The sequence below is a fragment of the Saprolegnia diclina genome, assembly GCF_000281045.1.
Source record: "Saprolegnia diclina VS20 unplaced genomic scaffold supercont1.53, whole genome shotgun sequence".
Classification (NCBI taxonomy): Eukaryota; Oomycota; class Saprolegniomycetes; order Saprolegniales; family Saprolegniaceae; genus Saprolegnia; species Saprolegnia diclina.
The window spans coordinates 113,140-127,565 of NW_008246120.1; the positions used below are offsets into that span (position 1 = coordinate 113,140).

At 61.0% G+C, this 14,426-nt stretch overlaps 5 protein-coding genes across 5 annotated transcripts; 3 read left to right on the plus strand and 2 right to left on the minus strand.

Moving 5' to 3' along the window:
• The first annotated feature begins 209 nt into the window (after positions 1–209).
• On the plus strand, positions 210–2,723 carry SDRG_12847 (hypothetical protein). The gene is made up of 12 exons (XM_008618929.1): positions 210–259; positions 303–417; positions 464–635; positions 682–778; positions 827–1,045; positions 1,095–1,166; positions 1,212–1,325; positions 1,373–1,573; positions 1,619–1,783; positions 1,835–2,179; positions 2,227–2,592; positions 2,642–2,723. Exons 1-12 carry the CDS (start codon positions 230–232, stop codon positions 2,684–2,686), a joined length of 1,941 nt encoding a protein of 646 aa, XP_008617151.1. The 5' UTR covers positions 210–229; the 3' UTR covers positions 2,687–2,723.
• SDRG_12848 (hypothetical protein) lies at positions 2,687–5,594 on the minus strand (the record flags this gene model as incomplete). The annotated part of the gene is made up of 4 exons (XM_008618930.1): positions 2,687–3,557; positions 3,606–3,995; positions 4,048–5,205; positions 5,256–5,594. The coding sequence occupies 4 exons, from the start codon at positions 5,592–5,594 to the stop codon at positions 2,724–2,726; spliced, it is 2,721 nt and encodes a 906-aa protein (XP_008617152.1). The 3' UTR covers positions 2,687–2,723.
• Positions 5,595–6,677: 1,083 nt separating this feature from the next.
• Positions 6,678–10,676, plus strand: SDRG_12849 (hypothetical protein). Its single transcript, XM_008618931.1, has one exon. The coding sequence runs from the start codon at positions 6,730–6,732 to the stop codon at positions 10,603–10,605; it is 3,876 nt and encodes a 1,291-aa protein (XP_008617153.1). The 5' UTR covers positions 6,678–6,729; the 3' UTR covers positions 10,606–10,676.
• Positions 10,677–11,346: 670 nt separating this feature from the next.
• On the plus strand, positions 11,347–12,908 carry SDRG_12850 (hypothetical protein). Its single transcript, XM_008618932.1, has one exon. The coding sequence runs from the start codon at positions 11,354–11,356 to the stop codon at positions 12,821–12,823; it is 1,470 nt and encodes a 489-aa protein (XP_008617154.1). The 5' UTR covers positions 11,347–11,353; the 3' UTR covers positions 12,824–12,908.
• Positions 12,835–13,290, minus strand: SDRG_12851 (hypothetical protein; the record flags this gene model as incomplete). Its single annotated transcript, XM_008618933.1, has 1 exon — positions 12,835–13,290. One exon carries the CDS (start codon positions 13,288–13,290, stop codon positions 12,862–12,864), a length of 429 nt encoding a protein of 142 aa, XP_008617155.1. The 3' UTR covers positions 12,835–12,861.
• Positions 13,291–14,426: the final 1,136 nt, after the last annotated feature.

Consider the following 14,426-nt stretch of genomic DNA (forward strand, 5'->3'; position numbering starts at 1 on the left):
CGTCATGTGCTTGAGGTCTCTCGACCGGTATCGCATCGGTTTTGGCTAAGTTGACATCATCGGACGCCATGCCCATGGAAGGGCGAGGCCGAAGCCTGCCCGCGCGCGTGCTGCCGCCACAGAGCGAAAATGGAAATGAGCGGAGGCCACACCTCGCAAGGCCATTGGTAGAAAAACATAGTTTTTAGCCAATCAATGTACGTGAGAATGCAGTCGGTATCTTGCAGGCATGGCCCGGGCGCTGACCGCGGAAGACATTGTACGCCGACGTCGTGCCACGTGTGCTCAAGCCAATCGCGTAGACGCTAGCCACGGGCGAGACTGACCACGCGCGCCTCGTCACGATCGAGATCATCTTTGGCGTCTTTGAAGCAATCGGCGGCTTGGACGGCTGCGTCAACCTTTGCAGCCTCACGCGTACGTGGTCGTGCTTGCTATGTACTGACTGGCCATGTGTGCGTAGTGCTCAACTGCCGCTTGCAGCGCATCTCGCAGTTGGCGCCCGTGTCGCTGACGCTGACGCGGCTCTGCCTCTCGGACCAAGAGCTCACGCGCATCGAGGGGCTCGCACTGCCCAACTTGCGCCAGCTGCTCCTCGATCGCAACCGCATTCGTGTCATCGAAAACCTCGATGGGTAGCGCTCCGTGTGCGTATGTAGTCGCGTGACGCTGTCGTTGCAGGTGCCCGAAGCTGCAAAAGCTATGGCTGAGCCACAACTGCCTCACAACGATTGCCAACCTCAGCGCGTGCGCCGACCTGCGCGAGCTGTGGCTGCAGGTACGACCTTGCCCTCTCTACTGTTGAAAGCGCCATATTCGTGCACAGAACAACCAAATCCAAAAGCTCGGTGACGGCCTTACGAAACTCACGCATCTCCACAGTCTGGCACTCGGTGGCAATGGCCTTTCTGACTTTGCCGACCTCGCGACGCTGTCGCACTTGCCCAACCTCTGCAGCCTCTCGCTCGACGACGCACATTACGGCGCCAACCCCATCACGCGCGCGAAGGGCTACCGAACGTACATTCTAAACCAACTGCCACAGGTTGTACAATCGAGCCTTTTCTGCGGCAGCACGGAGATATTCTGGCCAGGTGCGCGTTCTCGACGGACTCGAAGTCGCGGCCAAAGACCAGCACGCCGCCGAGGACGCCTACTTTAAGCGAGTGCGTCCATACTACGAGGGACCTCGATCGACCGAGAGAACGTAGGTGCTTGCGTTCAACGACCGCATCGATGCGATTCAGCAAGACCACGAGCGCGCGCTGTCGACGATCGACTCGCGCCGCCACCGCAACCAGTCGCATGCGGACGTGTTGCAGCACGTACGCTGACCAACATCGGAAGCCAACCTTTGTTCATGTCGGCGCAGGAGCTCCTCGCGGCCTTCACGACCCTCGAAAAAAGCGTTCAGAAAGGACGGGCCGCCATAGCCGCCGAAGAGACGCGCCAGGCGCTGCTCCGCGAGAAGCATGCGACCGCGCTCCAGCATACGTTGGAGGCGCTTCACGCCGAGTACACTGCCCACGTAGATATGGTGCTGCGTCGTGAGACTGAGGCTGCTGCCCACACAGTACCAGTCACACTGTATGCTGAAAATGAAAAACCCAGTGCGTAGGACGCCATGTTTGAGATTCTCGACGCGCGGATCGCGGCCGAAGAAGAGCACGCAATAGCTGTCGCGGCGGCGCAGGCGGCGTATCCCCACTACGCCTTTCATCGCGTGCCCGTGGCCAGTCCCGAGTGTCGGTGCCTCGCTGCGCTCTTTGCTGCGCCGCCGCAGGTTGCCGTCAATGGCTCATAACCCGTAGCATCTCACCTTGACAATGACCAGACAACCCCCGAGGCGGACGACGTCAAAGTGCTGCAGGTCTATCGATGCCAAGGACCTGGATGTGCGCCGGCACCGGCACCAAGCGACCTCCTCTTTGGTGTTGTTCACGAGTTGGTGGCGCCGACGACGACGCCGCTCGTGCTATGCGCGACGCCGTGGCTCGCGATGGCATGCCACGACCGCATGTCGCCGCGTAGCGCCCGTCGCCACCGCCATGTGCTACTTGCCAAGGCCCCAACGACGATTGCAACTGTCATCGAATGGCGAGACGTGGCGTCGATCGACGACCTCCCTACCGCGATCGCGTCCCTGGACCTGCCACGAGACTCCAATGCATGGGTGCAGGTGCGTCCACTGACTGCTCGCTGCATTCGTCATTGAGATGAGCAAAGGTACACTATCAAATCGGCAACCAGCAAGGACGAGCATACTGTCTGGCACCTGGTGGGAATGCGCTGGTTGAGGCGGCGCCCGAGTACTATTGCACGACGTTTGCGACGCCAGCGGCCATGAGCGAAGCCGACCTCGAGGCTTTGATGGCATCGACGTTGCCCGAGCCGGCGCTGGAGACTGCGGACATGATGGACGGCGACTTGACGCTCCTCGATGGCTACGACGGGCGGCTGCAAAGCGCACTGGCCGCGTACACCGAGGCGCTCTGGGCAGACGTGGGACCGCGCGCCAAGGCCAAGGAGCCGGACGACCGCAAGCGCGTGGCCAAGCTGCAGGCGTCCATTCAGCACGAACAAGAGACGCAGGTACGACGCAGCTCGGTTTGCGTCCAGTTCGATTTTTCTGCATTTTTAGAAGGCTACCTTGCGCCAGCAACTCCACAAGAGCACGAAACGCTGACGCGATTGTAATAATAATAATATTATTAGGAGTCAACTCAAAACGTATCGCCGATGGTTGGTTCTTTGAGTTTGAGTTCTTCGCGTTTTGTCGACTGGGACGGGCGACGGAGCGGTGGGAGGTAGTCGCGCGGACTCTGGAGCTCGGCCGGCACGGTAAGCAAGGACCGGCGCGGGCGCTTGGGCGGCGCTGGTGTCTTGGCCACGGGCGGCAGCCCACCTGCCCCCGGTGCGATCGATGCACGCCGACGGCCCGGCGACCGGCGGTAGATCGATTTCTTGCGGCTCTTGGCCGCCCGCGACCGGTGGCGCAAGAGGTGGCCGCGGAACGCCGCTTGAATGGCCGTCGCCGATTGATGGACAAGCGCCATGTCCCGGTCGTAGCGCAGCCGCTTGAGCCGCATCTTGGCGAGGAGACAGCGCGCAAGGCACTGGATCGCGACCACTGCCGTCGTTTGCAGTGCCCGGAGCGCCGAGTTGCGAATGGTTTGAAGCGCTCGGCGCTGCTCAAAACCGCGGTAGCAGCTCTGTATCGCAATCGCAGCGCGCGTCTTGAGGCGGAGCTGCCGCAAGTGCTCGGCCTTGGCGCGCTCGGCCTGTGCGAGCCGCTCAAGGCGGCGCTGTCGGCCCATCGCGCGGTACACCTCGGTCATCTTGCGTTCCATGCCTTCCTTCATGGCCTCGTCTTGCTGGACCTTGCGGCGCGTTGCCTCGAGGTACTGCTGCTTGGCACGTTCGTAGCTCATGGCCTGCGACATGCGGAACTGGCGTTGGATCTTGCGTGCAGACCGGAACACGAGGAACGTTCTCGCCAAAAGCTCGTTCTTGATCGTGGTGGCGACGCCTTTTGCGCAATGCCCGCGGTAAACCCGCTACCGGTCCCACATTGCACATTGTGGAATGTAGGTCCAGATCCGCACCTGAATGTTGGTCGCGGCGTCGTGCGCACGTTGCAAGAACCGCATGAGATGGGTGCAGATGGCGAGGCGGGACTTGAACCGGCGGTACTGCACCTGGATCTTGAGCACGTGCGGTTGCAGTGGGTGCTGGCGCGTCGGGTCGGGTGGTCGCCGCACGAGCACGTGGCCGCGTCCGCGTTGTTTAGTCGAGACAAACGCTGTGAGTGCCTCGCGCTTGGCCGCGTCTTTGGTCGCTAGCTCCTGCACATTGACGCGGAGTGCAGTCGCTTGAGAGGCCGGAGCTGGCGGCAGCCGCGCCGGATCTTCTTGCTTGGCGCGCAGCAAAATCTTGCGCTTTAGAACTGTCTCTTTGGACGTATCCAGCACTTCGTTGAAGATATCGTCGACCGACTAGGCTCATGCGTAAGCAACTCAACAGGGCGTGTATCGATAGGATACATACCTCGTGTTGGCGAATGCTCGTGAACGGATCGTACGAGCTCACATACGCATCTCGGCGCTCCATCGCGAGTCTGTCGTCTTCGGCCACCCGCGCGTCTTCGTCCAGAAGGCGGTCGATTGCGGCGGCGACGATGGGGTCGTTGGTGTTGATGCCATTCACAGGCGGTAAGGGGATCGTGCTCAAGAACGGAAGAATGATCGGGTACATGGCGTCGGCCACACGCGGCTCCATCGTATACGCATAGCTACCGACATCGTCGTCCGTCAGAAACGTCGTGAACCCGGCGCTATTGTCGCATGGCAGGAGGAGCGGGTGCGGCTGCACCTCGCGTCCAAGCAGCAAGCGCAGCGCGAGGCCTAGGAAGAGTGGTCGCACGTCCGACTGCATCTTGAGAAGGTAGTTGATGCCGCTATAGACAAAGGGCTGTCGGCGTGGTGGCGAGCCTCGCAGTGCATGCCGCACCGGCGTCTCGAACAGTATCGTCCACGCCTCGATGGCCAGCACGACGTCGATCGTCGCTCGCTGAAAGGTCGGGAGGACGCGAACGAGGTCGGCCATCGCGCGCTGTAGCTTCCGGACGCTTGCGTCGCGCTTGGCGACGAGCGATTGCAGCTCGGCCTTGCGCTTCGCCTTCTTGCTACTAGGTGGTGGCGGCGTCTCCAACGACATGAGCGTCTCAGACGTGTGGCTCGCCCGCCGGCTGATCGGCGCCGGCGTCACAGCGGCGCGCACATGGAGAACCGCTTCATCGATTTGAGTTACGAGCCGCCCGAAGCGCTCCAAGAGAGCTTCGCGCACCATGATGCACTTGATGACGTCCATTTCCGCCACAAGCTGCGACGACGTGACGTCGCCCGAGTGCACGGACGCCGCACCATCGGACAAGACGAGGGAGCGCGGTGGTGTCGCCCGCGGAAGCTTGGCTTTGGCTTGCGCACTTGTCCAAATCGCACGGTTGGTGCGCGAGTAGCCACGGCTGAGGTCGATCAACGGCACGGTGGCAGGTAGCGCCGTGGGTGGTCGGGGTGGTGACGCCAACTGCAAACTCGGTGGTGGCAACGGGTCGTCGTCGTCGTCGTACGGCAGGTGGTCGCTCTGGGATCGGTGCAAATGCGGTGACTCGGTCGTTTGGTTGCTGGACGACGTCATTTCAGATGTCTACGCATGGTGCACAGGATTACATGACATGGTGCTGTCAAGCCACGTACACTGGCGGAGCGAAGGTTGCCTCCAACTCGCTTGCGCTGCGTGATGGTGTCAACAAGGGTTACACGGTGCACGAGGTTCGAGCTCGGCCCCGGAATCTCAATCGAGCTCGGCTCGTCCTCGAGCGCGGGCTCATCAACGGGAGGCGGTTGCACCTTGCGCCGCACAACCCGTGGCGGCGGTGTTGCCGATGGTGTCGGCAGATGGGGCTTCCCGCGATGCACCTTGGACTTGCGGATACGCTGAACGTACGAAGAATGTGTCGTCGCTGTCGCTGTCGCCAGAGCGACAGCCTCGGCGCTGCCGATGGTCAGCCCGAGCGTCGCATCGTCGAGACCCATGTCCAGGGTCCAAAATAGCCCGCCATCCGTTTCGACCAAGCACTGATATGCTGTTTCACGCACTTGACGTCAATGGCCCACGCACATCTGGCTCACGTTGGAGCCCACGTACTGTTCGCCGCAAAATTACCTCGCAAACATGCGCGTTCCGTGCGCCATACACTGTAGCGCACATGGACGACGCCGCTGCAGAGGCTTGCAGCAGCCGTGTGGACGGGCATATCGAACGCCAGAAATTAGACCGCAAGCAACTGTCCCGTCCCACTGTGCAAAGCTACTCGGCTACTCGAGTAGCTGCAACGTGCCACCTCGCCACAAGTGGCAAGTGACGATGGTCGGCACGAGCTGCACGTAATGATTGCACGTAGCGCCTTGACGTCAAGCACGTAGCAGCGACCTACGCATGTATGTGGGCAGCCAAGACATTGCGAGATCGAGCCGTGCAGAGTCGGTCTCGAGGAACGGGTTCCAACGGCGAGGTGGCGAGGCGTGGGCGTCGGCGGGGGGTTTCCGTGGAGATTTTGACGCTGCGCCGCCGTTTCCTCAGAGAAGAAGAAGAAGTCGACGTTGATGGTTGTCTCGGAGAAGCGTCTCCGAGGATGGCGCCAGGCTGGCGACAGTGGCGTCGGCATATTCTTCGCGTCGCGGTCGGCGCAGTGATCTCCGGCAACGGCAACTTGAGCTGGACGCACGCAAATAGTGTATGTTTGCCGTTTCATGCCCGTCGATGGCTACCGCGCCGTCGCAGACGAGGTAGACGGACACGCTATTACCAAGGGCGTCGACCACAACGTTTACGAGATGGCGGCCACTCCCCCTCGCAAGGGCCAGTGCGAGTGGCGGACCAAGTTGCCCCCAGTTGCAGCCGCCTGTTGGACGTGTAGAGGTCGGCTGTGTTGGACGAGGCACGGTATCTCGGTGCAGTAGCATCCTCTTCCTCTGGCGCTGGCCACCGCAGTTGCCAGCACATACCGTAGGTCCCGGCGCTTCAAGGAAACCAAGTAATAGTGTGGAGTCCAGAGAAAATACAGTGTATCCAGGACAAGTTTCGAAATCTGGAGCCGACCACTGTCGTTTCGGTGACGCACGAGCTTCCAGCTGCGTACTTCTGCTTTCGCGCCGCATCGAGCAGTCGATGGCCCGGTACCACTCGATCGAGGCCGAGCTACCGCCTTCGCACCGCACGCACCCGTCCTCGGCGGCGTCCTGGACGTCCCGTGTCCTCTACGCATGGGTCCAGCCGCTCCTCTCGCTCGGCAACACCCGGCAGCTGCAGCCCGACGACATTTGGCCGCTCGAAGCGCCACTGCAGTGCAAGACCGTGAGCGCCGCCTTTGAGCCTGCCTTTCGGTCGACCCGCTCGATTGCCCGCGCCGTGGTCTCGGTCTACGGTGGCCGCCTCGTTGTCATCGGCCTCGTCCAAGCGATCACAGTCGGCTGCACCTTGTATGGCCCGATCGTGCTCCAACAAATCCTCGTCGCCGTCGAGTCGGGTCCGGCCATGGACGTCCTGTCCGTGCTCGGGACGATCTTTGCGCTCTTTCTTGTGCGGTCACTGCAAGCGCTACTGACGGCCCACGCCACGTACGCCAACCAGCTCGTGACTGTCCAGCTCACGTCGGCGCTCCAGCACCTCCTCTTTCAGAAAGCGCTCTTGCTCGACGCAGCCGCGCGCAAGGCTACGACGGCCGGCGAGCTCGCCAACCTCTTCTCGACCGACATCCAAACCATCATAACGTTCTCGGCCGCGTCCAACCAGATCTGGCTCATTCCGCTCCAGGTCGTTGTCATCTTGGCCATGTTGTACCGCGTCATTGGCTGGTCGACGTTTGTCGGCGCCGGCGTCATCGTCGTCACCCTCGGTGCCAACCATGTGCTCGCGAACGCCCAGCGCCAGGCGTTCAAGACGCTCATGACGCAGAAGGACGCGCGCATGAAGGTCGTCCATGAAGTCTTTGGGTCGATCCAGGTCATCAAGCTCAACGCGTGGGAAGAAAAATTCAGCGACAAGCTCACGCGCCTCCGCGACGCCGAGCTTGGCACGATGCACCACATCATTGTGCTGCAGTCGTGGTTCGTCGCGCTCTTGTACGCGGCGCCCGTCGTCGTCTCGATCGTGTCGCTGGCGATCTACGCGCTCGTGATGCGGCAGTCGCTGACGCCGGCGACGGTCTTCACCGCGCTCTCGCTCTTTACATTGCTGCGCGGCCCGATGATGTTTTTGCCGCAGATCGTCGCCAACCTCATGCAGGCGGTCGTGGCACTCAAGCGCATCATGGAGTTTCTCGACATGGACGAGAAGGACACGGACGTCGTCAAGACGCCCGAGACCATCTCAACCTCGGAACTCAACGCGTACGCTGAAAAGAAGATTGACATTGAGATTGCCGACGGCACGTTTGCATGGGACGTCAGCGGCAAGCCGCTCTTCAACGGCATCAACCTCCAAATCAAGCGCGGCGAGTTTGTGCTCGTTCATGGCGCGGTCGGCGAAGGCAAGTCGTCGCTCGTCTCGGCGCTGCTCGGCGAGATGCACAAGCGCCACGGGTCGGTGTTTGTCGGCGGCCAAGTGGCCTACTTTTCGCAGCAGGCGTGGATCCAAAACCTCACGATCCGCGACAACATCCTCTTTGGCAAGCCGTACGACCGGAAAAAGTACAACGCCGTCCTGGACGCGTGCGCACTGAGCAAGGACCTGACGCTCTTCCCCGCCGGCGACCGCACCGAGATTGGCCAGAAAGGCGTCAACCTCAGCGGCGGCCAGAAAGCGCGCATCTCGCTCGCGAGAGCATGCTACAGCGACGCCGACATCTTCCTTTTGGACTCGCCCTTGTCGGCCGTCGACGCGATCGTGTCGAACGAGATTTTCACCAAGTGCTTTCTCGGGCTCCTCCGGCACAAGACGATCGTGCTCGTGACGCACTCGCCCGAGATCATTGCGTCCTCGTACATTGACCGGTCGATCGAGCTCAAGCAAGGCAAGCTGCTCACCACAGAAGTCGACAAGCAAGACGCCCCGATCCTCGTCTCGCCACTCAAGGCGCGGCTCGGGTTTGCGGGCAGCGGCGAGTTTACGGACGAAGACGTCTTCTCGCTTCGCCAGAGCAAGGCGGCCGCGCAGCCGTCGTTTGTGTCGCCGTCCGTCATGTCCCCGGGCTACGACAACCTCTTTTGCACGCCGTTCGATGACGCGAGCGTCGAGACGTACGACGAGACGACCATGTCCGGGACGCTCGTGTTTCAAGAAGAGCGCTGCGCCGGCCGCGTCTCGTCGCACATCTTCTCTGCGTATTTGGACGCGATCGGCGGGTACCCGATGCTGATCTTTTGGGCGTTTGTCATTTCGTCGTGGCAAGTCCTCTCGATCGCGGGCGACTACTGGCTCACGAAATGGATGGCGGACCCAGACTACATTGCGCACGGTCCGTACCACTTGGCGATCTTCTCGCTGTTGTCGCTCGGGGGTGTTCTCTTTACGATCCTCCGCACGGCGTCGATCTTGCTCTCGGGGCTCAAAGCCTCTCGGCTCCTCTTTGACAAGATGACGGCGTCGCTGCTGAAGGCGCCGATGGCCTTCTTTGACGCGAACCCGGTCGGCCGCATTTTGAACCGGTACAGCAGCGACCTCGCGACCGTCGACACGGCGATCCCGATGACGCTCAACTCGTTCTTGGCGATGGTGTTTATGGCGGTCTTTTGTCTCTTGACGACGGTCGTCGCCGTGCGCAGCCTCGGGCTCATCCTGCTGCCGATCGTGTACCTCTACTTTGCGACGGGCAGAGAGTACATTCACCCCGCGCGCGAAGTCGAGCGCGTCAACAAGGTCACGCGGTCGCCGCTTTTGAGTTTGATTTCCGAGTGCATTGATGGCGCGCTTGTGATTCGCGCGTTTGGCGCCAAGCAAGTGCGCCGCTTCCAGCGCCTGCACCACCGCAACGTCGACATGAACTTGGAGGCGGTCGTCGCGGGCCAGGTCATCACGCAGTGGTTCTCGCTGCGTATTCAGCTCACGTCGGCGCTGCTCCTCCTCGTCACGTTTGTCTCGCTGGTGTGGGCGCGCGCGATGTTGAGTCCGGGCTTGATCGGTCTTGTGCTCAACTACACCTTTGCGGTGCTTCCGTTCTTCGAGTGGATAGTGACCTCGTGGTCGCAGATTGAGACGGCGATGGTCGGCCCCGAGCGGCTCTCCGAGTACGCGGCGATCGAGCCGGAGGCGCCCCGTGTGATCCACGGTGCGACGGCCCACGACTGGCCGACGACGGGCCACGTGACGTTTAGCAACATGAGCTTCCGCTACAAGGAGCACGATGCGCTCGTGCTCAAGGACGTCAACGTCGACATTGCGTCGGGCGAGAAGATTGGCATCGTCGGGCGCACGGGCGCCGGCAAGTCGAGCTTGACCATGGCGCTCTTCCGCATCAACGAGCTCGCGTCCGGCTCGATTTCGATCGACGGCGTCGACATCAAGTCGGTGGGCGTCAAGACACTGCGCAGTGCGATCGCGATCATTCCGCAAAACCCCGTGCTCTTCAAGGGCACGCTGCGCAACTACTTGGATCCGTTCAGCGACTATGGCGACGACCAGCTCTGGGACGCCCTCGGTAAAGTCCGCCTCCAATCGCGCATCGCGTCGGTCGACGGCCAGCTCGAGAGCCACGTCGAAGAGAACGGCGAGAACTTTAGCGTCGGCGAGCGGCAGATGCTGTGCATGGCGCGGGCCCTCCTGCGGCAGGCGCGCATCGTGGTCATGGACGAAGCGACGGCGGCGATTGACCACGAGACGGACCAGAACCTCCAGCGCGTGATCCGGACCGAGTTTGCGGCCTCGACCGTCCTCACGATCGCCCACCGCCTCGACACGGTTTTGGACTGCGACCGCATTCTCGTGTTTGACCAAGGCCGGCTCGTGCAGTGCGACAAGCCGCAGCAGTTGATTGACGACGGCACTGGCATCTTTTACGAGCTCTGCCACGAAGGCGGGTACCTCGACAAGGTGCTTGCGTCGCCGTAGAGTGTTTACGAGACGACCGATATTGTCTCTTATTTTATTGCAATTATCAAGTATTTTACAGTGTATTTTACCGCTTCTATTTCTTGGGTCGAAAGGGGTCATTGCGTGCGTCTCGCAAACAGCTACAACTGGCTTACAAAAGGCAACTACAAAACCATCAGCACTGCGTACACACTGCGTCGATTCTGCAGATAAGAGCCACCGATAAGAACCACCCTGAGATCGGTTCTTATCCAAACACGGCGCAATTGTGTGCGTTGCCCACGCGAGCTGCCACGCAGCAAATGTCGAACCAGAAGAATGGCAGGAACACAGCTTGTCAAACTGGGCGGACAAGGGCGATCGCCCTCACGACCTTCCGCGTCCCTATCGCCTGCCAAAGCTTGCCTTCGCCCAAGGTGCGGCACCCTCGTCGCCGGCACGTCGTGTCCATGTGTCGTCGATCGGTTATCGGTTATCGCTTATGAACCGGTCGCCAACGTTCCAGATGGTCATCGTCGCACTCTGCTTGTGGGTCGTGGCTCGATGATTGCGATTGCTCTGGCGTCGTTCTTCTCGACGGACGCAGCGGATGCGCTCCAAGCACTTGAAGGACCAGCCGTTGGCAACTTCAAGGTCGGTTCATGGTGCATAGCCGCGCGCCGACGACGGTGTCGGAGGCTTCTGCAGCCGATCGCGCTCGTCAACCGACCTATCAGCGCTGCGGTTGGGTCTTTTCAGCGCTGTGTGCCACGGTGCAGCGCATCTGATGCCGCAGTTGCGCGCCTGGTCGGCCTCTTTGAGGTTCCGCCCGCTTCGACCAGGTGGCGCTTTGCTAGTTGGGTGCGTTTATCCGCTCGGTGGTCCCTTGTTCATTTTCGATTTCATAATGGCGACCGTGCATTCCTCGGGCCTGGCCAAGCTTCCGGGCGGCGTCCACAGCCGCGACCACCGCATCACGGTGCCACTCGACCACTTTGACGCGACCAACCACGAAACCATCGAGGTCTTTGTGCGCGAAGTCGTCGCCGACAAGCACCTCGCGAACGACCATTTGCCGCTGCTGCTGTACCTCCAGGGCGGCCCAGGCTTTCCGTCGCCGCGCCCGGGCGCGCCGCCGTCTGGCTGGCTCAAGAAGGCCCTCGAGGACTACCGCGTCCTGCTCCTCGACCAGCGCGGTACGGGCCTCTCGACGCCTATCACTGCGCAGTCGTGCCGTGACTTCAAGGACCCGGACGCGCTCGCGGCCTACTTGCGCCACTTCCGCGCCGATGCGATCGTGCACGACGCCGAGCTCTTTCGGTCGAGTGTGTTTCCGGACCTGAACCTGACGCTGCTCGGGCAGTCGTTTGGCGGGTTTTGCATCCTCTCGTACCTCTCGTTCTTCCCCGGGTCGCTCGACCGCGTCCTCTTCACAGTCGGTTTGGCGCCGGTCGGTGCGTCCGCCGACAATGTATACGAAGCCACGTACGCCAAGATGGCCGAACGCAACCGCCGCTACTATGCGCGGTACCCCGAAGATACGTGGCGCGCGGCCAAGATCGCGCACCACCTCATGCACCACCCGGCGGCGCTGCCCGGCGGCGGTGTCCTCACGGCGCGCCGGTTTGCAACGCTCGGCGCGCAGTTTGGCTTTGCGGGCGGCATGGAGACGGTCCACTACCTCCTCGAAGGCGCGTGGCTCAACGAAGACGAGCTCTCCTCAGGCTTCCTCGCCGGCGTCGAGAGCCTCCAGGCCGGCTTTGACACCAACCCGCTCTACTTTGTGCTGCACGAAGCTATCTACTGCGATGGCCCCAAGGTCGCGTCCAACTGGTCGGCGCAGCGCGTCCACGCGGCCGGCGACAAGCGCTTCCACTGGGACCGCTTTGGCACGATCACGACTGACATGGACCCGCTCTACTTTTCCGGCGAAATGGTGTTTCCGTGGATGGCCGAGGACTATGCGGGCCTGCGCTTCTTCAAGGCCGCGGCCGAGAAGCTCGCGGCGACGTCCAACTGGCGCCCGCTCTACGACCTTGATGCGCTCAAGGACACGGAGATTCCCGGCGCGGCGCTCGTCGCGTACGACGACGTGTTTGTCGACCGCGACCTCTCGCTCGCAACCGCGCGCCTCCTTGGCGACAACGTTGCTGTCTTTGTCTCGAACGAGTACCAGCACAGCGGCCTCCGCGACGAGCCGGCGCTCTTCGAGAAGCTTCTCAAGGCCTCCAAGGGCGATCTCGTCTTGCCGTCGTAAGCTCGATCCGCTGCAATAAGAACTGAAAGTACGTGTTGTTATAAATAAGGGGCGAGGTCTTTTCGGATCTCTTGGATGGTGCAAATGCTCGTCTCGATCGTCTGGAGGTGTACGCGGAGGACAGGGTCGGCATGCTCAAGCGTCGCAAAGTGCGGCGGCGGCTCAGATGCAAAGAACGCGAGCGGGTGGTCGCCGTAGCTGGGCTGCGTGTGCCGGGGAATGCCACCGCGCGCAAGGACGCGGCTGGACTCGCGCGCCGAGGCGCGGCTGGACTCGCGCGACTTGACGAGCGCGTCGGTGTCCTGGTAGTAGGCGCCAAAGACGCCCCGCATGGCATGGAACCTCTTGGGCGGGCGGCTGGCGACGGATATGCGCGGCTGCATCTTCCTTCGCCGCTTGTGCCAATGTTGCGCGACTGTAGTGTGCAACGAGAAATGGCCGCGACATTTTTTAATGGCGTGCGCCATTTGCATACAAATGGCCAGTGTCCGTGTATTTTATTCGCGAGTAATGGTCCGCAGTAATGCCATTGGACGGGAAACACACAACTTGAACCCGCGCGCTTGTGATTCGTCAAAATGCGTGCGTTTTACTCAACGTCGCGATGCGATTGGCCAATCGGATGCAGCGTCAACCAATCCAAAGTGTGGACGCGGGATCTGTCGATTTGGCCAAGCCCGCGGCGACTGGAATCAGCACTTACGACGGTCGGCCGCAGAAGGCCCACGGAGCGAGCGAGCGTGTCAGTCGACAGCGTGACGTTGACACCCAACATCCAATAGCACGGGAACTCACAGCTCAAATTTGGTGGAAAAAAACACATCGAGCTCCTTTTCGCTCCACACGCGGGCGTCGGAGACACAAACCATCTATTGCGTGGGAGTGTACCTCGGTTTCTGCAACGTGCAACAGGCGCCACGTACGAACTACAAGCGCGTGGCGTTGTACCGTGCTGGACCGCGACGACCAGCTTCAATCAGCGATTAGGGCAGCCGTTCTTTATGAAACCGCATGTGAAACGGTTTGCCCAGAGCTCAGAGGGTTTTTCAAGCTGTGTTCATGAACGTGTTCCAACCTGGATGTATTATTATATGGGTGTGTCCTGCAGCTCTTTTCAGCACCACGTGTAGACATGCAAGATCGCTGTGTTGTTGCCTTCGGCACAGCGCTCTCTTCCGCAGTGTTGATTGATCACGAACCAAGCACACTGTCTTCTCCAGTCGCATAGTATAGAGCTATATATTTGTCGGTGGACGCTGCAACCCGTCGTGGGTACATTCTTTCTTTATGTTTTGACGAATGCGATTGCAGATCGCTTTCGATTTTGTCCAATCACACAAGCGAAAAAGGTCACGGACAAAGAAGTGAGGGCAAGAGAGCAGAGTGGAGGCTCCTTCCTTCCTGTACCTCCACAACAACAAATGCCTATTGCTGTGTCTAACGGTTGATCTGGCCGCCGGGAAAGCCGGGCCTGGGGACGTGACCGGGACGCATGAAGCAGAAGAGAGACATCTAACCCTTGTTCAATGGTCTTGAAGAGGCGACCCATATCCTGCCCGCTAGCTTGGCCCAGTCGTCAAGGTAGATAATATGATCCAGCGGG